Source organism: Heterodontus francisci, chromosome 20, assembly GCF_036365525.1.
Source record: "Heterodontus francisci isolate sHetFra1 chromosome 20, sHetFra1.hap1, whole genome shotgun sequence".
In the NCBI taxonomy this organism is placed as follows: Eukaryota; Metazoa; Chordata; class Chondrichthyes; order Heterodontiformes; family Heterodontidae; genus Heterodontus; species Heterodontus francisci.
This window is the reverse complement of record NC_090390.1, coordinates 57,795,257-57,822,624: the sequence shown is the minus strand read 5'-3', so window position 1 is coordinate 57,822,624 and position 27,368 is coordinate 57,795,257. Positions and strand designations below refer to the sequence as shown.

At 39.7% G+C, this 27,368-nt stretch overlaps 1 protein-coding gene across 1 annotated transcript in view; it reads left to right on the top strand.

The window, feature by feature from the left end:
- LOC137380876 (uncharacterized) overlaps positions 1 to 27,368 on the top strand; it is an 81,785-nt gene that overhangs the window by 16,025 nt on the left and 38,392 nt on the right. The window contains exons 11-27 of the mRNA XM_068053284.1: positions 3,564 to 3,587; positions 3,728 to 3,850; positions 8,236 to 8,259; positions 8,400 to 8,522; positions 11,131 to 11,154; positions 12,912 to 12,935; positions 13,075 to 13,197; positions 15,806 to 15,829; positions 17,587 to 17,610; positions 17,750 to 17,872; positions 20,476 to 20,499; positions 21,160 to 21,214; positions 22,254 to 22,277; positions 22,417 to 22,539; positions 25,151 to 25,174; positions 26,927 to 26,950; positions 27,090 to 27,212. Of these exons, the coding sequence (XP_067909385.1) occupies positions 3,564 to 3,587; positions 3,728 to 3,850; positions 8,236 to 8,259; positions 8,400 to 8,522; positions 11,131 to 11,154; positions 12,912 to 12,935; positions 13,075 to 13,197; positions 15,806 to 15,829; positions 17,587 to 17,610; positions 17,750 to 17,872; positions 20,476 to 20,499; positions 21,160 to 21,214; positions 22,254 to 22,277; positions 22,417 to 22,539; positions 25,151 to 25,174; positions 26,927 to 26,950; positions 27,090 to 27,212 (1,033 nt within the window). The remainder of the gene's footprint in view (positions 1 to 3,563; positions 3,588 to 3,727; positions 3,851 to 8,235; positions 8,260 to 8,399; positions 8,523 to 11,130; positions 11,155 to 12,911; positions 12,936 to 13,074; positions 13,198 to 15,805; positions 15,830 to 17,586; positions 17,611 to 17,749; positions 17,873 to 20,475; positions 20,500 to 21,159; positions 21,215 to 22,253; positions 22,278 to 22,416; positions 22,540 to 25,150; positions 25,175 to 26,926; positions 26,951 to 27,089; positions 27,213 to 27,368) is intronic.

Here is a 27,368-nt window from a genome sequence, read left to right as displayed (position 1 = left end):
CGTTCTCTGTTTAAGTAATGCTCTGTTTTTTAATTCTTCCTGCCAAAGTGAACAACTTCACATTTTCCCACATTATAGTCCATCTGCCAGATTTCTGTCCACTCACTCAACTATCTATATTGGTCTGCAACCTCTTTATGTCCTCTTCACAACATACTTTCCTAGCTATCTTTGTGTCATCTGCAAATTTAGCTACCAAACCATTGCTGCCCTAATCTGATGATGCGAGATATTTTTCTGCAGTGTATAATGTGATCCATGAGATTATTCTTAGATCTGCGCTGTACTCCTTCAAATGTTCAAACCAGGTGAGTCTGAAACATAGTGGCCACAAAGTATGGTTCCACAGCACCCATATTTTCAGCAACCCGCAATAGGCCTGATTTTGTGAGGGCATTGGGCAGCCATTAGCAGCGTGTGCTGGAAGGAGGCAGAGTAGACGGATCGTGCCGTCACTCAGCATGTAACGCTCATTTGATACTGGCTCCGGCATCTTAAACCTCATCAGTGCAGCTGACGCCCATTCTCATCCTTGTTTTCAAATCCCTCCATGGCCTTGCCTTTCTCAATCTCTGTATTCTCCTCCAGCCCTGCAACACCACCCCCTGAACCAACCCGCAGCCCCCCCAACAGACTTCTGCAATCCACCAATTCTGGTCTCTTGAACATTCCTGATTTTAATCACTCCACTATTGGCTGCTGTGCCTTCATCTGCCTGGGCCCTAAACTCTGGAATTCCTTCCCTAGTCTTCTCCATCTCTCGTTCATTTTTTCAGATGCTCCTTAAAATCTATCTCTTGACCAAACTTTGGTCCTCTGGCCGATATCTCCCCGGTGGCTCGGTATCACATTTCATTCCATAATACTCGTGTAACGCCCCTTGCGACATTTGCTGACACTAAGGGCATTATATGATTGCAAGTTGTTATTTCAGCTGCATGAACACTAAATGGAATACTGTATCCTGTTTTAGTCCCATCACATGATAGTTGGTAAAGAGGCTTTGGAAAGGGTACAGAGGTGGAGTCGTTGGGGATTTGCTGAGTGTGGAGATTCATTCCAAAGTTGAAGAATTTGTTATAAAAGAAAGGTTAAAGAGCTGTAACTCTACACTGCAGAGAAACGTAGTCTTAGGGATGACTTGATTGCAGTTTACCAAATGATGAAGGAAATAAAGTGTGTTTGTGTCGTCTGTTTGTTTCAATTAAATACGATAATGAGAACTAGGTGTTACGATCTCAAGTTATAGAAAGGCCAAGCGAGGATTGGTGTTAGGAGGTAGTTATTTTCCCGGTGAATAGTGGGTCTGTGAAACAGGATGCTGGCTCAGGCAGTGAACACTGATTCACTGAATTCCTTCAAACATGAGCTGGACCCATTTCTGGTTGGAGATCGCCACAAACAATTGGTCGATACTGTAGAACATTAATCAGGGCAGGAGGAGTCTCCTGGATTCGTATTGATCGGATGGGAATTTTCCATATTTCTTTCAGAAATTTGCCTGAGATTTTATTTTATTTCCAGTTGGTGGTGGGAGTGTATATATTGTCTGTTGTGTGAGAAAGGCTGGCTACACCAGTGAGACTTTTCCTGTCCATTTGTTCGTAAATGTCAATCATAGCCGATGTTAAGAATTTCTTTTTTTCATGTGTTCCATTAATATTTCCATGAGTATGAATGATAAAAGATTCTTCAAAAACACTTGACAAAGCAAATAAACTGAATGTGTTCCTTTATAGGATACTGCAGTGCTTATTCAACAGGTCAGTAATATTTAAATTCATTTTCTTTTAATTTGTTGGTTTGTACATTTGTTGACCATATATCAGTCAATAATGAATCTTAGTGGCTGTACTCAGAGAATCACATTATTGATTTAGTAAAGTCTTTGTATCCTGCTGTCTAAAGTCTGCATATTATTGACGTGAAAGCATGTGTTCTACATTGTACTATTTTAACGTTCCTCTATTACTGTGTTAAGTAGCTGTAACATTCTTATAATGTCATCTGTACTGTTCATCAGTGATTAAAATTGTAGCATTTCATATTAAGGAGAAGTGTGAAATCAAAGTAGGTACCTGAAAATTCAGTTTCTGTGCTAACATATTGTTCGTTGAGCAGTACAGGATTAATTTTTGTATCATTTTGTGGTGACAGAGGTTGCTGTATTTTTGATGAGAATTTGTTTTTTCTCTGGCCTTCAATAGAATAAAATAGTGAAGATTTCTCTTCTTTGAGGCATTTGTATTGGTGCGTTCTGTCATTGATTGTCAAAATAGCCACAGTGAAAACATTGAATCATTCAGCAAGTGTGGAAATGAAAGGTAGATTCTCCAAGAAAACTGAGAAAGGAAGTGTCATGTCATTCTTTTGTACCCCTTCCCAATTGAAGAAACATAAAATTTCTCCAGTAATTATCGCTGATACTGAATAATTATCAATGTACCATGGAACAGCATGAGGGGTTGTGGAAGAGTTCAAAGAGTAAGATTTAAATAGGGCATTGTATGCTTCTTTGGCTCCAGCATGGGTAACATTTCTAGGGGAGGCAGTACGACTGCCACCAAGAATATCATTGTGAACCTGGAGTGAGATTCCAACTGTGACCTGGACTGGCAATCTTGCACCAACATTTCAATCATTATTGCATGTGGCGTGGGAGGAGCTTGTTGTGTGTGTGGCTCCTCTTGCCCACTGCCTCTGACCCTGTGATCTTTAATTGGGTCAGTGGCAGATTTTATTGGAGGGCATGCAATCCCTTGAAACTGGAGGATGTTACCTTCTTGAGAAAATTCATGGCCACTGAATTTGTTTTCTTGGCTCTCAAAAGTATTGTACAAAGTTTGACGTTTGAATAGTTATGAAAAATAAATTATGCTTTTGTTTTTAAAATGTTGACTGGCATTACTGGACCAAAAGTTTCATCAGGTACTTTAAATGTCTTCAAATTAATGTTAAATCCTTTCCAGTCTGCAGCTGCTGGTATTTGTGTATTGGCAGGTAGCAACAACCTTCTCAGGAGCAAGCTCGACCAAACATCTGTCCATAGATCCTCCTATTCCAAATATGTCAGATAAGGGATTCCCTTTGAAATGTGTTGGTGCCACTAATGGTGCTTTAGGAAAAGAGAAGTAATTTACAACGGGTGCACAAAGGTATATCAGACCCATTTTAAATGGCTATAATTAATGTTTTTCAACTCTTGGACCAGGACAGTGGGAGATGGTGTGCAGGATGAGAAAATCCCAAAATTAATATTTAAATGCAGCATTCACTGTTTGGGAGCAACAATAGTCCATCTGACATAAGCTTCAATGAGACCACTGTTTCTCAACACCGTCGAATGGTGGAGGAAAACCGACACTCACTAAGACTGGCAAATCTGTGCCATCATTTGCAACAGCTTTGGCGGGCACAATCCTGACAAATACCACCTCACCAGGAAATGTCCTGGTCAATCTTCATTCTTTCATGCTGTTGAAAAAGATCAAACAAAGTTGAGGCTTTAACAGGTTTGAAATATATTCTGGTTAGTTATGCATTTATTTTTATTATTTTGACAGAGGCGACTGAATCACCATCAACAGGTATGGAAAATCTCTGCAAAAATGTATTGATTTATTTTTGAATGTTAAATATACATCACATTTCTTTGAAAATTGAATTCTGCAAACTTGTTTGCAATCAATATAATTTCATATCTAACTCAATATTTACTGTTTTACAGAATATGGCTCATGCAGATACAACTGTGGTGGACATTCATCAGGTTGTTCCTGTGATTACAGCTGTCAGTATAATGGCAACTGTTGCTCTGACTTCTGTTACTACTGTTCCTACATTAATTACGGTAAGAGAATATTTGGAAAAATAACTAGTGTTTAAATTTAGGTTGAAGTTAATATATTAGGATTATTAAAAAGACTGTCAAAATTAGAATAGATCTTTATTGAAGATTGCTGCTCATGTTGTGAATCAGAGTAGTTGAGCCTTGATACCTAGGAATTAGGAGCAGAAGTAGGCCATTTGGCCCCTCAAACCTGCTCCTCCATTCAATAAGATCATGGCTGCACTGATTGTGTCTCAAATTCCACACACCCATCTCCCCCGCTAACCTTTGATTCCCTTCCGTAACAAGCATCTCTCTCCCTCCACCTTAAAAATATTCAATGATCCAGCCTCCACCATCTTCTGAGGCAGAGAGTTCCAAAGACGCACAACCTCTAAAAGAAAAAATTCTCCTCATCTCTGTCCAAAAAGGGCACCACCTAATTTTCAAACCATGCCCCCAGTTCTGGACTCCCCCACAAGAGGAAACATTCTTCCACATCCACCTTGTCAAGAACGATCAGGAGCTTATATACTTCAATCAAATCTCCCCTTACTCTTCTAAACTCCAGTGAAAACAACCCCAGTCTGTCCCACCTTTCCTCATAAGACAACCCGCTCAGAGCAGTTATCAATCCAGTAAACCTCCTCTGAACCGCTTCCAATGCATTTGCAACATTTCTTAAATAAGGAGACCAAAACTGCACGCAGTATTCGAGATGTGGTCTCACCAATGTCCTGTATAATTGAAGCATAACATCCTTCCATTTATTTTCAATTCCTCTCGTAATAAAGGTTTGCATTCCGTTAGCCTTCTTTACTACTTGCTCTACCTGCATCATAACTTTTTGTGACTCATGCACTGCAACAATTCGATTCCTCTGCACGTCGGAACTGTGCAGTCGTTCTCTGTTTAAGTAATGCTCTGTTTTTTAATTCTTCCTGCCAAAGTGAACAACTTCACATTTTCCCACATTATAGTCCATCTGCCAGATTTCTGTCCACTCACTCAACTATCTATATTGGTCTGCAACCTCTTTATGTCCTCTTCACAACATACTTTCCTAGCTATCTTTGTGTCATCTGCAAATTTAGCTACCAAACCATTGCTGCCCTAATCTGATGATGCGAGATATTTTTCTGCAGTGTATAATGTGATCCATGAGATTATTCTTAGATCTGCGCTGTACTCCTTCAAATGTTCAAACCAGGTGAGTCTGAAACATAGTGGCCGCAGAGTAACTTTCCACAGCACCCATATTTTCAGCAACCCGCAATAGGCCTGATTTTGTGAGGGCATTGGGCAGCCATTAGTGCTGGAAGGAGGCAGAGTAGACGGATCGTGCCGTCACTCAGCATGTAACGCTCAATTGATACTGGCTCCGGCATCTTAAACCTCATCAGTGCAGCTGACGCCCATTCTCATCCTTGTTTTCAAATCCCTCCATGGCCTTGCCTTTCTCAATCTCTGTATTCTCCTCCAGCCCTGCAACACCACCCCCTGAACCAACCCGCAGCCCCCCCAACAGACTTCTGCAATCCACCAATTCTGGTCTCTTGAACATTCCTGATTTTAATCACTCCACTATTGGCAGCTGTGCCTTCATCTGCCTGGGCCCTAAACTCTGGAATTCCTTCCCCAGTCTTCTCCATCTCTCGTTCATCTTTTGAGATGCTCCTTAAAATCTATCTCTTGACCAAACTTTGGTCCTCTGGCCGATATCTCCCCGGTGGCTCGGTATCACATTTCATTCCATAATACTCCTGTAACACCCCTTGCGACATTTGCTGACACTAAGGGCATTATATGATTGCAAGTTGTTATTTCAGCTGCATGAACACTAAATGGAATACTGTATCCTGTTTTAGTCCCATCACATGATAGTTGGTAAAGAGGCTTTGGAAAGGGTACAGAGGTGGAGTCGTTGGGGGATTTGCTGAGTGTGGAGATTCATTCCAAAGTTGAAGAATTTGTTATAAAGGAATGTTTTAAAGAGCTGTAACTCTACACTGCAGAGAAACGTAGTCTTAGGGATGACTTGATTGCGGTTTACCAAATGATGAAGGAAATAAAGTGTGTTTGTGTCGTCTGTTTGTTTCTATTAAATACGATAGGGAGGATTAGGGGTTACGATCTCATGTTATATAAAGGCCAAGCGAGGATTGATGTTAGGAGGTAATTATTTTCCCGGTGAATAGTGAGTCTGTGAAACAGGTTGCTGGCTCAGGCAGTGAACACTGATTCACTGAATTCCTTCAAACATGAGCTGGACCCATTTCTGGTTGGAGATCGCCACAAACAATTGGTCGATACTGTAGAACATTAATCAGGGCAGGAGGAGTCTCCTGGACTAGTCTTGATCGGATGGGAATTTTCCATATTTCTTTCAGAAATTTGTCTGAGATTTGATATTATTTCCAGTTGGTGTTGGGAGTGTATATATTGGCTGTTGTGTGAGAGAGGCTGGCTACACCAGTGACCCTTTTCCTGTCCATTTGTTCGTAAATGTCAATCATAGCCGATGTTAAGAATTTCTTTTTTTCATGTGTGCCATTAATATTTCCATGAGTATGAATGATAAAAGATTCTTCAAAAACACTTGACAAAGCAAATAAACTGAATGTGTTCCTTTATAGGATACTGCAGTGCTTATTCAACAGGTCAGTAATATTTAAATTCATTTTCTTTTAATTTGTTGGTTTGTACATTTGTTGACCGTATATCAGAGTCTTTGTATCCTGCTGTCTAAAGTCTGCATATTATTGACGTGAAAGCATGTGTTCTACATTGTACTATTTTAATGTTCCTCTATTACTGTGTTAAGTAGCTGTAACATTCTTATAATGTCATCTGTACTGTTCGTCAGAGATTAAAATTGTAGCATTTCATATCAAGGAGAAGTGTGAAATCAAAGTAGGTACCTGAAAATTCAGTTTATGTGCTAACATATTGTTCGTTGAGCAGTACAGGATTAATTTTTGTATCATTTTGTGGTGACAGAGGTTGCTGTATTTTTGATGAGAATTTGTTTTTTCTCTGGCCTTCAAAAGAAGAAAATTGTGAAGATTTCTCTTCTTTTAGGCATTTGTATTGGTGCGTTCTGTCACTGATTGTCAAAATAGCCACAGTGAAAACATTGAATCATTCAGCTAGTGTGGAAATGAAAGGTAGATTCTCCAAGAAAACTGAGAAAGGAAGTGCCATGTAATTCTTTTATACCCCTTCCCAATTAAAGAGACATAAAATTTCTCCAGTAATTATCGCTGATACAGAATAATTAAAATGTACCATGGAGCAGCATGAGGGGATATGGAAGAGTTCAAAGAGTAAGATTAAATAGGGCATTGTATGCTTCTTTGGCTCCTGCATAGGTAACATTTCTAGGGGAGGCAGTACGTCTGCAGCCCAGAAGATCATTGTGAACCTGGAGTGAGATTCCAACTGTGACCTGGACTGGCAATCTTGCACCAACATTTCAATCATTATTGCATGTGGCGTGGGAGGAGCTTGTTGTGTGTGTGGCTCCTCTTGCCCACTGCCTCTGACCCTGTGATCTTTAACTGGGTCAGTGGCAGATTTTATTGGAGGGCATGCAATCCCTGTGAAACTGGAGGATGTTACCTTCTTGAGAAAATTCATGGCCACTGAATTTGCTTTCTTGGCTCTCAAAAGTAGTGTACAAAGTTTGACGTTTGAATAGTTATGAAAAAAAAATTATGCTTTTGTTTTTAAAATGTTGACTGGCATTACTGGACCAAAAGTTTCATCAGGTACTTTAAATGTCTTCAAATTAATGTTAAATCCTTTCCAGTCTGCAGCTACTGGTATTTGTATATTGGTAGGTAGCAATGCACCTTCTCAGCAGCAAGCTCGACCGAACATCTGTCCATAGATCCTCCTATTCCAAATATGTCAGATAAGGGATTCCCTTTGAAATGTGTTGGTGCCACTAATGGTGCTTTAGGAAAAGAGAAGTAATTTACAACGGGTGCACAAAGGTATATCAGACCCATTTTAAATGGGTATAATTAATGTTTTTCAACTCTTGGACCAGGACAGTGGGAGATGGTGTGCATGATGAGAAAATCCCAAAATTAATATTTAAATGCAGCATTCACTGTTTGGGAGCGACAATAGGCCATCTGACATCAGCTTCAGTGAGACCACTGTTTCTCAACACCGTCGAATGGTGGAGGAAAACTGACACTCACTCAGACTGGCAAATCTGTGCCATCATTTGCAACAGCTTTGGCGGGCACAATCCTGACGGATACCAACTCACCAGGAAATGTCCTGGTCAATCTTCATTCTTTCATGCTGTTGAAAAAGATCAAACAAAGTTGAGGCATTTTCAGGTTTGAAAAATATTCTGGTTAGTTATGCATTTATTTTTATTATTTTGACAGAGGCTACTGAATCACCATCAACAGGTATGGAAAATCTCTGCAAAAATGTATTGATTTATTTTAGATTGTTAAATATACATCACATTTCTTTGAAAATTGAATTCTGCAAACTTGTTTGCAATCAATATAATTTCATATCTAACTCAATATTTACTGTTTTACAGAATATGGCTCATGCAGATACAACTGTGGTGGACATTCATCAGGTTGTTCCTGTGATTACAGCTGTCAGTATAATGGCAACTGTTGCTCTGACTTCTGTTACTACTGTTCCTACATTGATTACGGTAAGAGAATATTTGGAAAAATAACTAGTGTTTAAATTTAGGTTGAAGTTAATATATTAGGATTATTAAAAAGACTGTCAAAATTAGAATAGATCTTTATTGAAGATTGCTGCTCATGTTGTGAATCAGAGTAGTTGAGCCTTGATACCTAGGAATTAGGAGCAGAAGTAGGCCATTTGGCCCCTCAAACCTGCTCCTCCATTCAATAAGATCATGGCTGCACTGATTGTGTCTCAAATTCCACACTCCCATCTCCCCTGATAACCTTTGATTCCCTTCCGTAACAAGCATCTCTCTCCCTCCACCTTAAAAATATTCAATGATCCAGCCTCCACCATCTTCTGAGGCAGAGAGTTCCAAAGACGCACAACCTCTGAAAGAAAAAATTCTCCTCATCTCTGTCCTAAAAGGGCACCACCTAATTTTCAAACCATGCCCCCAGTTCTGGACTCCCCCACAAGAGGAAACATTCTTCCACATCCACCTTGTCAAGACCGATCAGGAGCTTATATACTTCAATCAAATCTCCCCTTACTCTTCTAAACTCCAGTGAAAACAACCCCAGACTGTCACATAAGACAACCTGCTCATACCAGGTATCAATCTAGTGAACCTCCTCTGAACCGCTTCCAATCCATTTACATCCTTTCTTAAATAAGGAGACCAAAACTGCACACAGTATTTGAGATGTGGTCTCACCAATGCCCTGAATAATTGAAGCATAACATCGTTCCATTTATTTTCAATTTCTCTCGTAATAAAGGTTCGCATTCCGTTAGCCTTCTTTACTACTTGCTGTACCTGCATCATAACTTTTTGTGACTCATGCACAGGAACAATTCGATTCCTCTGCACGTCGGAACTCTGAAGTCGTTCTCTGTTTAAGTAAAGCGCTGCTCTTTAATTCTTCCTGCCAAAGTGAACAACTTCACATTTTCCCACATTATAGTCCATCTGCCAGATTTCTGTCCACTCACTCAACTATCTATATCGGTCTGCAACCTCTTTATGTCCTCTTCACAACATACGTTCCGAGGTATGTTTGTGTCATCTGCAAATTTATCGACCAAGCCATTGCTGCCCTAATCTGATGATGCGAGATAATTTTCTGCAGTGTATATTATGATCCATGAGATTATTCTTGGGACAGATTTGCGCTGTACTCCTTTCAAACATTAAAACCTGATGAGTCAGAAATACAGGGCCACATAATTTGGTTCCATAGCACCGATATTTTCAGCGACTCGCACCGGATTTGATTTTGTGAGGGCATTGGGCAGCCATTAGCAGCGTGTGCAGGAAGTAGGCAGAGTAGACAGATCGTGCCCCTCACTCAGCGAGTAATGCTCATTTGATTCTGTCCCTGTCATCTTCCACCTCATCAGTGCAGCTGATGCCCATTCTCATCCTTGTTTTCAAATCCCTCCATGACCTTTCTCAATCTCTGTATTCTCCTCCATCCCTGCAACACCACCCCCCGAGACAACCCCCCACCAGATTTCAGCAATCCACCAATTCTGGTCTCTTGAACATTCCTGATTTTAATCACTCCACTATTGGCAGCTGTGCCTTCATCTGCCAGGGCTCTAAACTCTGGAATTCCTTCCCTTGACTTCTCCGGCTCTCGTTCCTCTTTTCAGATGTTCCTTTAAAGCGATTGCTTTTCCAATCTTTTGGTCATTTGGCCTATATCTCCTTGTGTGGCTCGGTGTCACATTTCATTCCATAATACTCCTGTAACACCCCTTGCGACATTTTATTGCATTGACTGCGTTATATAAATGCAAGTTGTTATTTCAGCTGCATGAACACTAAATGGAATTCTGTATCCTGTTTTAGTCCCATCACATGATGGTTGGTAAAGAGGCTTTGTAACGGGTACTTTTGTAACGTGAGGGGTTTTGCTGAGTGTGGAGATTCATTCCAAAGTTGAATAATTTAATTATCAAGGAAAGGTTTAAAGTGCTGGAACTCTACACTGCAGAGAAATGTAGTCTTTGGGCTGACTTGATTGAGGTTTTCCAAATGATGAAGGAAATAAAGTGTGTTTGTGTCGTCTGTTTGTTTCTATTAAATACGATAGGGAGGATTAGGGGTTACGATCTCATGTTATATAAAGGCCAAGCGAGGATTGATGTTAGGAGGTAATTATTTTCCCAGTGAATAGTGAGTCTGTGGAACAGGATGCTGGCTCAGGCAGTGAACACTGATTCACTGAATTCCTTCAAACATGAGCTGGACCCATTTCTGGTTGGGATCGAAATCGCCACAAACAATTGGTCGATACTGTAGAACATTAATCAGGGCAGGAGGAGTCTCCTGGACTAGTCTTGATCGGATGGGAATTTTCCATATTTCTTTCAGAAATTTGCCTGAGAATTTATTTTATTTCCAGTTGGTGGTGGGAGTGTATATATTGGCTGTTGTGAGAGAGGCTGGCTACACCAGTGAGACTTTTCCTGTCCATTTGTTCGTAAATGTCAATCATAGCCGATGTTAAGAATTTCTTTTTTCCATGTGTTCCATTAATATTTCAATGAGTATGAATGATAAAAGATTCTTCAAAAACACTTGACAAAGCAAATAAACTGAATGTGTTCCTTTATAGGATACTGCAGTGGTTATTCAACAGGTCAGTAATATTTAAATTCATTTTCTTTTAATTTGTTGGTTTGTATATTTGTTGACTGTATATCGGTCAATAATAAATCTTAGTGTCTGTACTCAAAGAATCACATTATTGATTTCGTAAAGTCTTTGTATCCTGCTCTCTGAAGTCTGCATATTATTGACGTGAAAGCATGTGTTCTACATTGTACTATTTTGATGTTCCTCTATTACTCTGTTATGTAGCTGTAACATTCTTATAATGTCATCTGTACTGTTCATCAGAGATTAAAATTGTAGCATTTCATATCAAGGAAAAGTGTGAAATCAAATTAGGTACCTGAACATTCAGTTTATGTTCTAACATATTGTTCGTTGAGCAGTACAGGATTAATTTTTGTATCATTTTGTGGTGACAGAGGTTGCTGTATTTGATGAGAATTTGTTTTTTCTCTGGCCTTCAATGGAAGAAAATGGTGAAGATTTCTCTTCTTTGAGGCATTTGTATTGGTGCGTTCTGTCATTGATTGTCAAAATAGCCACAGTGAAAACATTGAATCATTCAGCAAGTGTGGAAATGAAAACGAGATTCTCCAAGAAAATTGAAAAAGGAAGTTTCATATCATTGTATAATTTTCCATCCCAGTCGAACAAATGTAAAATTTCTCCAGTAATTATCGCTGTTACAGAATAATTATCAATGTACCATGGAACAGCATGAGGGGACATGGAAGAGTTCAAAGAGAAAGATTAAATAGGGCATTGTATGCCTCTTTGGCTCCAGCATGGGTAACATTTCTAGGGGAGGCAGTACGTCTGCAGCCCAGAATATCATTGTGAACCTGGAGTGAGATCCCAACTGTGACCCGGACTGGCAATCTTGCACCAACATTTCCATCATTATTGCATGTGGGGTGGGAGGGGCTAGGGGTGTGTGTGGCTCTTCTTGCCCACTGCCTCTGACCCTGTGATCTTTAACTGGGTCAGTGGCAGATTTTACTGGTGGGCATGCAATCCCTGTGTAACTGCAGGATCTTACCTTCATTACAAAATTCCTGGCCACTTTTTATTTCTTTAATGCCTCTCAAAAATACTGTGCAAAGTTTGAGATTTGAATAGTTATGAAAAAAAAATAATTGTGGCTTTGTTTTTAAAATGTTGTCTGGCATTTCTCGAGCAAAAATATCATCAGATACATTAAATGTCTTCAAGTTAATGTTAAATCCTTTCCAGTCTGCAGCTATTGATATTTGTGTATTGGCAGGTAGCAATGCATCTTCTCAGCAGCAAGCTCGACTGAACATCTCTCCATAGATCCTCCTCTTCCAAATATGTCAGATAAGGGATTCCCTTTGAAATGTGTTGGTGCCACTAATGGTGCTTTAGGAAAGGAGAAGTAATTATAATTAATGTTTTTCACCACTTGGACCATGACAGCGGGAGATGGTGAACAGGACAAGTATATCACCAAATTAATATTTAATTGCAGCATTCACTGGGAGTGACAATAGTCCATCTGACATCAGGTTCAGTGAGACCACTGTCTCTCCACAGTGTCTCATGGTGGAGGAAAACCAACACTCATTAAGACTGGCAAATCTGTGCCAGCATTTGCAACAGCTTTGGCGGGCACAATCCTGAGAGATACCACCTCACCAGGAAATGTCCTGGTCAATCTTCATTCTTTCATGCTGTTGAAATAGATCAAACAATGTTGATGGTGTTTAACAGGTTTTTAAAATATTCTGGTTAGTTATGCATTTGTTTTTATTATTTTGACAGAGGCTCCTGAAACACCATCAACAGGTACGGAAAATGTGTTCAAAAATATATTGATCCATTTTTGAGTGACAAATATACATCACATTTCTTTAAAATTGCAATGTGGAGACTTGATTGATATCAATATAGTTTCAGATCTAACTAAACATTTACTGTATAACAGGCTATGGCTCATGCAGATACAACTGTGGTGGACATTCATCAGGTTGTTCCTGTGATTACAGCTGTCAGTATAATGGCAACTGTTGCTCTGACTTCTGTTACTACTGTTCCTACATTGATTACGGTAAGAGAATATTTGGAAAAATAACTAGTGTTTAAATTTAGGTTGAAGTTAATAGATTAGGATTATTAAAAAGACTGTCAAAATTAGAATAGATCTTTATTGAAGATTGCTGCTCATATTGTGAATCAGAGTAGTTGAGCCTTGATACATAGGAATTAGGAGCAGAGTAGGCCATTTGGCCCCTCAAACCTGCTCCTCCATTCAATAAGATCATGGCTGCACTGATTGTGTCTCAAATTCCACACTCCCATCTCCCCTGATAACCTTTGATTCCCTTCCCTAACAAGCATCTCTCTCCCTCCACCTTAAAAATATTAAATGATCCAGCCTCCACCATCTTCTGAGGCAGAGAGTTCCAAAGACGCACAACCTCTGAAAGAAAAAATTCTCCTCATCTCTGTCCTAAAAGGGCACCACCTAATTTTCAAACCATGCCCCCAGTTCTGGACTCCCCCACAAGAGGAAACATTCTTCCACATCCACCTTGTCAAGACCGATCAGGAGCTTATATACTTCAATCAAATCTCCCCTTACTCTTCTAAACTCCAGTGAAAACAACCCCAGTCTGTCCCATAAGACAACCTGCTCATACCAGGTATCAATCTAGTGAACCTCCTCTGAACCGCTTCCAATACATTTACATCCTTTCTTAAATAAGGAGACCAAAACTTCACACAGTATTTGAGATGTGGTCTCACCAATGCCCTGTATAATTGAAGCATAACATCCTTCCATTTATTTTCAATTTCTCTCGTAATAAAGGATCACATTCCGTTAGCCTTCTTTACTACTTGCTGTACCTGCATCATAACTTTTTGTGACTCATGCACAGGAACAGTTAGATTCCTCTGCACGTCGGAACTCTGCAGTCGTTCTCTGTTTAAGTAAAGCGCTGCTCTTTAATTCTTCCTGCCAAAGTGAACAACTTCACATTTTCCCACATTATAGTCCATCTGCCAGATTTCTGTCCACTCACTGAACTATCTATATCGGTCTGCAACCTCTTTATGTCCTCTTCACAACATACGTTCCGAGGTATGTTTGTGTCATCTGCAAATTTATCGACCAAGCCATTGCTGCCCTAATCTGATGATGCGAGATAATTATCTGCAGTGTATATTATGATCCATGAGATTATTCTTGGGACAGATTTGCGCTGTACTCCTTCAAACATTAAAACCTGATGAGTCAGAAATACAGGGCCACATAATTTGGTTCCATAGCACCGATATTTTCAGCGACTCGCACCGGACTTGATTTTGTGAGGGCATTGGGCAGCCATTAGCAGCGTGTGCAGGAAGTAGGCAGAGTAGACGGATCGTGCCGTCACTCAGCGTGTAACGCTCATTTGATTCTGTCCCTGTCATCTTCCACCTCATCAGTGCAGCTGATGCCCATTCTCATCCTTGTTTTCAAATCCCTCCATGACCTTTCTCAATCTCTGTATTCTCCTCCATCCCTGCAACACCACCCCCCGAGACAACCCCCCACCAAATTTCAGCAATCCACCAATTCTGGTCTCTTGAACATTCCTGATTTTAATCACTCCACTATTGGCAGCTGTGCCTTCATCTGCCAGGGCTCTAAACTCTGGAATTCCTTCCCTTGACTTCTCCGGCAATCGTTCCTCTTTTCAGATGTTCCTTTAAAGCGATTGCTTTTCCAATCTTTTGGTCATTTGGCCTATATCTCCTTGTGTGGCTCGGTGTCACATTTCATTCCATAATACTCCTGTAACACCCCTTGCAACATTTTATTGCATTGACTGCGTTATATAAATGCAAGTTGTTATTTCAGCTGCATGAACACTAAATGGAATTCTGTATCCTGTTTTAGTCCCATCACATGATGGTTGGTAAAGAGGCTTTGTAAAGGGTACAGAGGTGGAGTCGCGAGGGGTTTTGCTGAGTGTGGAGATTCATTCCAAAGTTGAATAATTTAATTATCAAGGAAAGGTTTAAAGTGCTGGAACTCTACACTGCAGAGAAATGTAGTCTTTGGGCTGACTTGATTGAGGTTTTCCAAATGATGAAGGAAATAAAGTGTGTTTGTGTCGTCTGTTTGTTTCTATTAAATACGATAGGGAGGATTAGGGGTTACGATCTCATGTTATATAAAGGCCAAGCGAGGATTGATGTTAGGAGGTAATTATTTTCCCAGTGAATAGTGAGTCTGTGGAACAGGATGCTGGCTCAGGCAGTGAACACTGATTCACTGAATTCCTTCAAACATGAGCTGGACCCATTTCTGGTTGGGATCGAAATCGCCACAAACAATTGGTCGATACTGTAGAACATTAATCAGGGCAGGAGGAGTCTCCTGGACTAGTCTTGATCGGATGGGAATTTTCCATATTTCTTTCAGAAATTTGCCTGAGATTTTATTTTATTTCCAGTTGGTGGTGGGAGTGTATATATTGTCTGTTGTGAGAGAGGCTGGCTACACCAGTGAGACTTTTCCTGTCCATTTGTTCGTAAATGTCAATCATAGCCGATGTTAAGAATTTCTTTTTTCCATGTGTTCCATTAATATTTCAATGAGTATGAATGATAAAAGATTCTTCAAAAACACTTGACAAAGCAAATAAACTGAATGTGTTCCTTTATAGGATACTGCAGTGGTTATTCAACAGGTCAGTAATATTTAAATTCATTTTCTTTTAATTTGTTGGTTTGTATATTTGTTGACTGTATATCGGTCAATAATAAATCTTAGTGTCTGTACTCAAAGAATCACATTATTGATTTCGTAAAGTCTTTGTATCCTGCTGTCTGAAGTCTGCATATTATTGACGGGAAAGCATGTGTTCTACATTGTACTATTTTGATGTTCCTCTATTACTCTGTTATGTAGCTGTAACATTCTTATAATGTCATCTGTACTGTTCATCAGAGATTAAAATTGTAGCATTTCATATCAAGGAAAAGTGTGAAATCAAATTAGGTACCTGAACATTCAGTTTATGTTCTAACATATTGTTCGTTGAGCAGTACAGGATTAATTTTTGTATCATTTTGTGGTGACAGAGGTTGCTGTATTTGATGAGAATTTGTTTTTTCTCTGGCCTTCAATGGAAGAAAATGGTGAAGATTTCTCTTCTTTGAGGCATTTGTATTGGTGCGTTCTGTCATTGATTGTCAAAATAGCCACAGTGAAAACATTGAATCATTCAGCAAGTGTGGAAATGAAAACGAGATTCTCCAAGAAAATTGAGAAAGGAAGTTTCATATCATTGTATAATTTTCCATCCCAGTCGAACAAATGTAAAATTTCTCCAGTAATTATCGCTGTTACAGAATAATTATCAATGTACCATGGAACAGCATGAGGGGACATGGAAGAGTTCAAAGAGAAAGATTAAATAGGGCATTGTATGCCTCTTTGGCTCCAGCATGGGTAACATTTCTAGGGGAGGCAGTACGTCTGCAGCCCAGAATATCATTGTGAACCTGGAGTGAGATCCCAACTGTGACCCGGACTGGCAATCTTACACCAACATTTCCATCATTATTGCATGTGGGGTGGGAGGGGCTAGGGGTGTGTGTGGCTCTTCTTGCCCACTGCCTCTGACCCTGTGATCTTTAACTGGGTCAGTGGCAGATTTTACTGGTGGGCATGCAATCCCTGTGTAACTGCAGGATCTTACCTTCATTACAAAATTCCTGGCCACTTTTTATTTCTTTAATGCCTCTCAAAAATACTGTGCAAAGTTTGAGATTTGAATAGTTATGAAAAAAAAATAATTGTGGCTTTGTTTTTAAAATGTTGTCTGGCATTTCTCGAGCAAAAATATCATCAGATACATTAAATGTCTTCAAGTTAATGTTAAATCCTTTCCAGTCTGCAGCTATTGATATTTGTGTATTGGCAGGTAGCAATGCATCTTCTCAGCAGCAAGCTCGACTGAACATCTCTCCATAGATCCTCCTCTTCCAAATATGTCAGATAAGGGATTCCCTTTGAAATGTGTTGGTGCCACTAATGGTGCTTTAGGAAAGGAGAAGTAATTATAATTAATGTTTTTCACCACTTGGACCATGACAGCGGGAGATGGTGAACAGGACAAGTATATCACCAAATTAATATTTAATTGCAGCATTCACTGGGAGTGACAATAGTCCATCTGACATCAGGTTCAGTGAGACCACTGTCTCTCCACAGTGTCTCATGGTGGAGGAAAACCAACACTCATTAAGACTGGCAAATCTGTGCCAGCATTTGCAACAGCTTTGGCGGGCACAATCCTGAGAGATACCACCTCACCAGGAAATGTCCTGGTCAATCTTCATTCTTTCATGCTGTTGAAATAGATCAAACAATGTTGATGGTGTTTAACAGGTTTTTAAAATATTCTGGTTAGTTATGCATTTGTTTTTATTATTTTGACAGAGGCTCCTGAAACACCATCAACAGGTACGGAAAATGTGTTCAAAAATATATTGATCCATTTTTGAGTGACAAATATACATCACATTTCTTTAAAATTGCAATGTGGAGACTTGATTGATATCAATATAGTTTCAGATCTAACTAAACATTTACTGTATAACAGGCTATGGCTCATGCAGATACAACTGTGGTGGACATTCATCAGGTTGTTCCTGTGATTACAGCTGTCAGTATAATGGCAACTGTTGCTCTGACTTCTGTTACTACTGTTCCTACATTGATTACGGTAAGAGAATATTTGGAAAAATAACTAGTGTTTAAATTTAGGTTGAAGTTAATAGATTAGGATTATTAAAAAGACTGTCAAAATTAGAATAGATCTTTATTGAAGATTGCTGCTCATATTGTGAATCAGAGTAGTTGAGCCTTGATACATAGGAATTAGGAGCAGAGTAGGCCATTTGGCCCCTCAAACCTGCTCCTCCATTCAATAAGATCATGGCTGCACTGATTGTGTCTCAAATTCCACACTCCCATCTCCCCTGATAACCTTTGATTCCCTTCCCTAACAAGCATCTCTCTCCCTCCACCTTAAAAATATTAAATGATCCAGCCTCCACCATCTTCTGAGGCAGAGAGTTCCAAAGACGCACAACCTCTGAAAGAAAAAATTCTCCTCATCTCTGTCCTAAAAGGGCACCACCTAATTTTCAAACCATGCCCCCAGTTCTGGACTCCCCCACAAGAGGAAACATTCTTCCACATCCACCTTGTCAAGACCGATCAGGAGCTTATATACTTCAATCAAATCTCCCCTTACTCTTCTAAACTCCAGTGAAAACAACCCCAGTCTGTCCCATAAGACAACCTGCTCATACCAGGTATCAATCTAGTGAACCTCCTCTGAACCGCTTCCAATACATTTACATCCTTTCTTAAATAAGGAGACCAAAACTGCACACAGTATTTGAGATGTGGTCTCACCAATGCCCTGTATAATTGAAGCATAACATCCTTCCATTTATTTTCAATTTCTCTCGTAATAAAGGTTCGCATTCCGTTAGCCTTCTTTACTACTTGCTGTACCTGCATCATAACTTTTTGTGACTCATGCACAGGAACAGTTAGATTCCTCTGCACGTCGGAACTCTGCAGTCGTTCTCTGTTTAAGTAAAGCGCTGCTCTTTAATTCTTCCTGCCAAAGTGAACAACTTCACATTTTCCCACATTATAGTCCATCTGCCAGATTTTTGACCACTCACTCAACTATCTATATCGGTCTGCAACCTCTTTATGTCCTCTTCACAACATACGTTCCGAGGTATGTTTGTGTCATCTGCAAATTTATCGACCAAGCCATTGATGCCCTAATCTGATGATGCGAGATAATTTTCTGCAGTGTATATTATGATCCATGAGATTATTCTTGGGACAGATTTGCGCTGTACTCCTTCAAACATTAAAATTTGATGAGTCAGAAATACAGGGCGACAAAATTTGGTTCCAAAGCACCGATATTTTCAGCGACTCGCACCGGACTTGATTTTGTGAGGGCATTGGGCAGCCATTAGCAGCGTGTGCAGGAAGTAGGCAGAGTAGACGGATCGTGCCGTCACTCAGCGAGTAACGCTCATTTGATTCTGTCCCTGTCATCTTCCACCTCATCAGTGCAGCTGATGCCCATTCTCATCCTTGTTTTCAAATCCCTCCATGACCTTTCTCAATCTCTGTACTCTCCTCCATCCCTGCAACACCACCCCCCGAGACAACCCCCCACCAGATTTCAGCAATCCACCAATTCTGGTCTCTTGAACATTCCTGATTTTAATCACTCCACTATTGGCAGCTGTGCCTTCATCTGCCTGGGCTCTAAACTCTGGAATTCCTTCCCTTGACTTCTCCGGCTCTCGTTCCTCTTTTCAGATGCTCCTTTAAAGCGATTGCTTTTCCAATCTTTTGGTCATTTGGCCTATATCTCCTTGTGTGGTTCGGTGTCACATTTCATTCCATAATACTCCTGTAACACCCCTTGCGACATTTTATTGCATTGACTGCGTTATATAAATGCAAGTTGTTATTTCAGCTGCATGAACACTAAATGGAATTCTGTATCCTGTTTTAGTCCCATCACATGATGGTTGGTAAAGAGGCTTTGTAACGGGTACAGAGGTGGAGTCGTGAGGGGTTTTGCTGAGTGTGGAGATTCATTCCAAAGCTGAATAATTTAATTATCAAGGAAAGGTTTAAAGTGCTGGAACTCTACACTGCAGAGAAATGTAGTCTTTGGGCTGACTTGATTGAGGTTTTCCAAATGATGAAGGAAATAAAGTGTGTTTGTGTCGTCTGTTTGTTTCTATTAAATACGATAGGGAGGGTTAGGGGTTACGATCTCATGTTATACAAAGGCCAAGCGAGGATTGATGTTAGGAGGTAATTATTTTCCCAGTGAATAGTGAGTCTGTGGAGCAGGATGCTGGCTCAGGCAGTGAACACTGATTCACTGAATTTCTTCAAACATGAGCTGGACCCATTTCTGGTTGGAGATCGCCACAAACAGATGGTCGATATTGTCGAACATTAATCAGGGCAGGAGGAGTCTCCTGGACTAGTCTTGATCGGATGGGAATTTTCCATATTTCTTTCAGAAATTTGCCTGCGATTTTATTTTATTTCCAGTTGGTGGTGGGAGTGTATATATTGTCTCTTTTGAGAGAGGCTGGCTGCACCAGTGAGACTTTTCCTGTCCATTTGTTCGTAAATGTCAATCATAGCCGATGCTCAGAATTTCTTTTTTCCATGTGTTCCATTAATATTTCCATGAGTATGAATGACAAAAGATTCTTCAAAAACACTTGACAAAGCAAATAAACTGAATGTGTTCCTTTATAGGATACTGCAGTGCTTATTCAACAGGTCAGTAATATTTAAATTCATTTTCTTTTAATTTGTTGGTTTGTACATTTGTTGACCGTATATCGGTCAATAATAAATCTTAGTGTCTGTACTCAGAGAATCACATTATTGATTTCGTAAAGTCTTTGTATCTGTCTAAAGTCTGCATATTATTGACGTGAAAGCATGTGCTCTACATTGTACTATTTTGATGTTCCTCTATTACTGTGTTAAGTAGCTGTAACATTCTTATAATGTCATCTGTACTGTTCATCAGAGATTAAAATTGTAGCATTTCATATCAAGGAGAAGTGTGAAATCAAAGTAGGTACCTGAACATTCAGTTTATGTGCTAACATATTGTTCGTTGAGCAGTACAGGATTAATTTTTGTATCATTTTGTGGTGACAGAGGTTGCTGTATTTGATGAGAATTTGTTTTTTCTCTGGCCTTCAATAGAAGAAAATGTTGAAGATTTCTCTTCTTTGAGGCATTTGTATTGGTGCGTTCTGTCACTGATTGTCAAAATAGCCACAGTGAAAACATAGAGTCATTCAGCTAGTGTGGAAATGAAAACGAGATTCTCCAAGAAAATTGAGAAAGGAAGTTTCATATCATTGTATAATTTTCCATCCCAGTCGAACAAATGTAAAATTTCTCCAGTAATTATCGTTATTACAGAATAATTATCAATGTACCATGGAACAGCATGAGGGGATATGGAAGAGTTCAAAGAGTAAGATTAAATAGTGCATTGTATGCATCTTTGGCTCCAGCATAGGTAACATTTCTAGGGGAGGCAGTACGTCTGCAGCCCTGAATATCATTGTGAACCTGGAGTGAGATTCCAACTGTGACCCGGACTGGCAATCTTACACCAACATTTCCATCATTATTGCATGTGGGGTGGGAGGAGCTTGTGGTGTGTGTGGCTCTTCTTGCTCACTGCCTCTGACCCTGTGATCTTTAACTGGGTCAGTGGCAGATTTTACTGGAGGGCATGCAATCCCTGTGTAACTGCAGGATCTTACCTTCATTACAAAATTCCTGGCCACTTTTTATTTCTTTAATGCCTCTCAAAAATATTGTGCAAAGTTTGAGATTTGAATAGTTATGAAAAAAAAAATAATTGTGGCTTTGTTTTTAAAATGTTGTCTGGCATTACTCGAGCAAAAATATCATCAGGTACATTAAATGTCTTCAAGTTAATGTTAAATCCTTTCCAGTCTGCAGCTATTGATATTTGTGTATTGGCAGGTAGCAATGCATCTTCTCAGCAGCAAGCTCGACCGAACATCTCTCCATAGATCCTCCTATTCCAAATATGTCAGATAAGGGATTCCCTTTGAAATGTGTTGGTGCCTCTAATGGTGCTTTAGGAAAGGAGAAGTAATTATAATTAATGTTTTTCACCACTTGGACCATGACAGCGGGAGATGGTGAACAGGACAAGTATATCACCAAATTAATATTTAATTGCAGCATTCACTGGGAGTGACAATAGTCCATCTGACATCAGGTTCAGTGAGACCACTGTCTCTCCACAGTGTCTCATGGTGGAGGAAAACCAACACTCATTAAGACTGGCAAATCTGTGCCAGCATTTGCAACAGCTTTGGCGGGCACAATCCTGAGAGATACCACCTCACCAGGAAATGTCCTGGTCAATCTTAATTCTTTCATGCTGTTGAAATAGATCAAACAATGTTGATGGTGTTTAACAGGTTTTTAAAATATTCTGGTTAGTTATGCATTTGTTTTTATTATTTTGACAGAGGCTCCTGAAACACCATCAACAGGTACGGAAAATGTGTTCAAAAATACATTGATCCATTTTTGAGTGACAAATATACATCACATTTCTTTAAAATTGCAATGTGGAGACTTGATTGATATCAATATAGTTTCAGATCTAACTAAACATTTACTGTATAACAGGCTATGGCTCATGCAGATACAACTGTGGTGGACATTCATCAGGTTGTTCCTGTGATTACAGCTGTCAGTATAATGGCAACTGTTGCTCTGACTTCTGTTACTACTGTTCCTACATTAATTACGGTAAGAGAATATTTGGAAAAATAACTAGTGTTTAAATTTAGGTTGAAGTTAATAGATTAGGATTATTAAGAAGACTGTCAAAATTAGAATAGATCTTTATTGAAGATTGCTGCTCATATTGTGAATCAGAGTAGTTGAGCCTTGATACATAGGAATTAGGAGCAGAAGTAGGCCATTTGGCCCCTCAAACCTGCTCCTCCATTCAATAAGATCATGGCTGCACTGATTGTGTCTCAAATTCCACACTCCCATCTCCCCTGATAACCTTTGATTCCCTTCCCTAACAAGCATCTCTCTCCCTCCACCTTAAAAATATTAAATGATCCAGCCTCCACCATCTTCTGAGGCAGAGAGTTCCAAAGACGCACAACCTCTGAAAGAAAAAATTCTCCTCATCTCTGTCCTAAAAGGGCACCACCTAATTTTCAAACCATGCCCCCAGTTCTGGACTCCCCCACAAGAGGAAACATTCTTCCACATCCACCTTGTCAAGACCGATCAGGAGCTTATATACTTCAATCAAATCTCCCCTTACTCTTCTAAACTCCAGTGAAAACAACCCCAGTCTGTCCCATAAGACAACCTGCTCATACCAGGTATCAATCTAGTGAACCTCCTCTGAACCGCTTCCAATACATTTACATCCTTTCTTAAATAAGGAGACCAAAACTGCACACAGTATTTGAGATGTGGTCTCACCAATGCCCTGTATAATTGAAGCATAACATCGTTCCATTTATTTTCAATTTCTCTCGTAATAAAGGTTCGCATTCCGTTAGCCTTCTTTACTACTTGCTGTACCTGCATCATAACTTTTTGTGACTCATGCACAGGAACAGTTAGATTCCTCTGCACGTCGGAACTCTGCAGTCGTTCTCTGTTTAAGTAAAGCGCTGCTCTTTAATTCTTCCTGCCAAAGTGAACAACTTCACATTTTCCCACATTATAGTCCATCTGCCAGATTTCTGTCCACTCACTCAACTATCTATATCGGTCTGCAACCTCTTTATGTCCTCTTCACAACATATGTTCTGAGGTATGTTTGTGTCATCTGCAAATTTATCGACCAAGCCATTGCTGCCCTAATCTGATGATGCGAGATAATTTTCTGCAGTGTATATTATGATCCATGAGATTATTCTTGGGACAGATTTGCGCTGTACTCCTTCAAACATTAAAATTTGATGAGTCAGAAATACAGGGCCACAAAGTTTGGTTCCATAGCACCGATATTTTCAGCGACTCGCACCGGACTTGATTTTGTGAGGGCATTGGGCAGCCATTAGCAGCGTGTGCAGGAAGTAGGCAGAGTAGACGGATCGTGCCGTCACTCAGCGTGTAACGCTCATTTGATTCTGTCCCTGTCATCTTCCACCTCATCAGTGCAGCTGATGCCCATTCTCATCCTTGTTTTCAAATCCCTCCATGACCTTTCTCAATCTCTGTATTCTCCTCCATCCCTGCAACACCACCCCCCGAGACAACCCCCCACCAGATTTCAGCAATCCACCAATTCTGGTCTCTTGAACATTCCTGATTTTAATCACTCCACTATTGGCAGCTGTGCCTTCATCTGCCTGGGCTCTAAACTCTGGAATTCCTTCCCTTGACTTCTCCGGCTCTCGTTCCTCTTTTCAGATGCTCCTTTAAAGCGATTGCTTTTCCAATCTTTTGGTCATTTGGCCTATATCTCCTTGTGTGGCTCGGTGTCACATTTCATTCCATAATACTCCTGTAACACCCCTTGCGACATTTTATTGCATTGACTGCGTTATATAAATGCAAGTTGTTATTTCAGCTGCATGAACACTAAATGGAATTCTGTATCCTGTTTTAGTCCCATCACATGATGGTTGGTAAAGAGGCTTTGTAAAGGGTACAGAGGTGGAGTCGCGAGGGGTTTTGCTGAGTGTGGAGATTCATTCCAAAGTTGAATAATTTAATTATCAAGGAAAGGTTTAAAGTGCTGGAACTCTACACTGCAGAGAAATGTAGTCTTTGGGCTGACTTGATTGAGGTTTTCCAAATGATGAAGGAAATAAAGTGTGTTTGTGTCGTCTGTTTGTTTCTATTAAATACGATAGGGAGGATTAGGGGTTACGATCTCATGTTATATAAAGGCCAAGCGAGGATTGATGTTAGGAGGTAATTATTTTCCCAGTGAATAGTGAGTCTGTGGAACAGGATGCTGGCTCAGGCAGTGAACACTGATTCACTGAATTCCTTCAAACATGAGCTGGACCCATTTCTGGTTGGGATCGAAATCGCCACAAACAATTGGTCGATACTGTAGAACATTAATCAGGGCAGGAGGAGTCTCCTGGACTAGTCTTGATCGCATGGGAATTTTCCATATTTCTTTCAGAAATTTGCCTGAGATTTGATATTATTTCCAGTTGGTGTTGGGAGTGTATATATTGTCTGTTGTGTGAGAGAGGCTGGCTACACCAGTGACCCTTTTCCTGTCCATTTGTTCGTAAATGTCAATCATAGCCGATGTTAAGAATTTCTTTTTTCCATGTGTTCCATTAATATTTCAATGAGTATGAATGATAAAAGATTCTTCAAAACCACTTGACAAAGCAAATAAACTGAATGTGTTCCTTTATAGGATACTGCAGTGGTTATTCAACAGGTCAGTAATATTTAAATTCATTTTCTTTTAATTTGTTGGTTTGTATATTTGTTGACCGTATATCAGTCAATAATAAATCTTAGTGGCTGTACTCAGAGAATCACATTATTGATTTCGTAAAGTCTTTGTATCCTGCTGTCTAAAGTCTGCATATTATTGACGTGAAAGCATGTGCTCTACATTGTACTATTTTGATGTTCCTTAATTACTCTGTTATGTAGCTGTAACATTCTTATAATGTCATCTGTACTGTTCATCAGAGATTAAAATTGTCGCATTTCATATCAAGGAGAAGTGTGAAATCAAATTAGGTACCTGAACATTCAGTTTATGTTCTAACATATTGTTCGTTGAGCAGTACAGGATTAATTTTTGTATCATTTTGTGGTGACAGAGGTTGCTGTATTTGATGAGAATTTGTTTTTTCTCTGGCCTTCAATGGAAGAAAATGGTGAAGATTTCTCTTCTTTGAGGCATTTGTATTGGTGCGTTCTGTCACTGATTGTCAAAATAGCCACAGTGAAAACATTGAATCATTCAGCAAGTGTGGAAATGAAAACGAGATTCTCCAAGAAAATTGAGAAAGGAAGTTTCATATCATTGTATAATTTTCCATCCCAGTCGAACAAATGTAAAATTTCTCCAGTAATTATCGCTGTTACAGAATAATTATCAATGTACCATGGAACAGCATGAGGGGACATGGAAGAGTTCAAAGAGAAAGATTAAATAGGGCATTGTATGCCTCTTTGGCTCCAGCATGGGTAACATTTCTCGGGGAGGCAGTACGTCTGCAGCCCAGAATATCATTGTGAACCTGGAGTGAGATCCCAACTGTGACCCGGACTGGCAATCCTGCACCAACATTTCCATCATTATTGCATGTGGGGTGGGAGGGGCTAGGGGTGTGTGTGGCTCTTCTTGCCCACTGCCTCTGACCCTGTGATCTTTAACTGGGTCAGTGGCAGATTTTACTGGTGGGCATGAATGTGTAACTGCAGGATCTTACCTTCATTACAAAATTCCTGGCCACTTTTTATTTCTTTAATGCCTCTCAAAAATACTGTGCAAAGTTTGAGATTTGAATAGTTATGAAAAAAAAATAATTGTGGCTTTGTTTTTAAAATGTTGTCTGGCATTACTCGAGCAAAAATATCATCAGGTACATTAAATGTCTTCAAGTTAATGTTAAATCCTTTCCAGTCTGCTGCTATTGATAGTTGTGTATTGGCAGGTAGCAATGCATCTTCTCAGCAGCAAGCTCGACCGAACATCTGTCCATAGATCCTCCTATTCCAAATATGTCAGATAAGGGATTCCCTTTGAAATGTGTTGGTGCCACTAATGGTGCTTTAGGAAAGGAGAAGTAATTATAATTAATGTTTTTCACCACTTGGACCATGACAGCGGGAGATGGTGAACAGGACAAGCATATCACCAAATTAATATTTAATTGCAGCATTCACTGGGAGTGACAATAGTCCATCTGACATCAGGTTCAGTGAGACCACTGTCTCTCCACAGTGTCTCATGGTGGAGGAAAACCAACACTCATTAAGACGGGCAAATCTGTGCCAGCATTTGCAACAGCTTTGGCGGGCACAATCCTGAGAGATACCACCTCACCAGGAAATGTCCTGGTCAATCTTCATTCTTTCATGCTGTTGAAATAGATCAAACAATGTTGATGGTGTTTAACAGGTTTTTAAAATATTCTGGTTAGTTATGCATTTGTTTTTATTATTTTGACAGAGGCTCCTGAAACACCATCAACAGGTACGGAAAATGTGTTCAAAAATATATTGATCCATTTTTGAGTGACAAATATACATCACATTTCTTTAAAATTGCAATGTGGAGACTTGATTGATATCAATATAGTTTCAGATCTAACTAAACATTTACTGTCTAACAGGCTATGGCTCATGCAGATACAACTGTGGTGGACATTCATCAGGTTGTTCCTGTGATTACAGCTGTCAGTATAATGGCAACTGTTGCTCTGACTTCTGTTACTACTGTTCCTACATTAATTACGGTAAGAGAATATTTGGAAAAATAACTAGTGTTTAAATTTAGGTTGAAGTTAATAGATTAGGATTATTAAAAAGACTGTCAAAATTAGAATAGATCTTTATTGAAGATTGCTGCTCATATTGTGAATCAGAGTAGTTGAGCCTTGATACATAGGAAT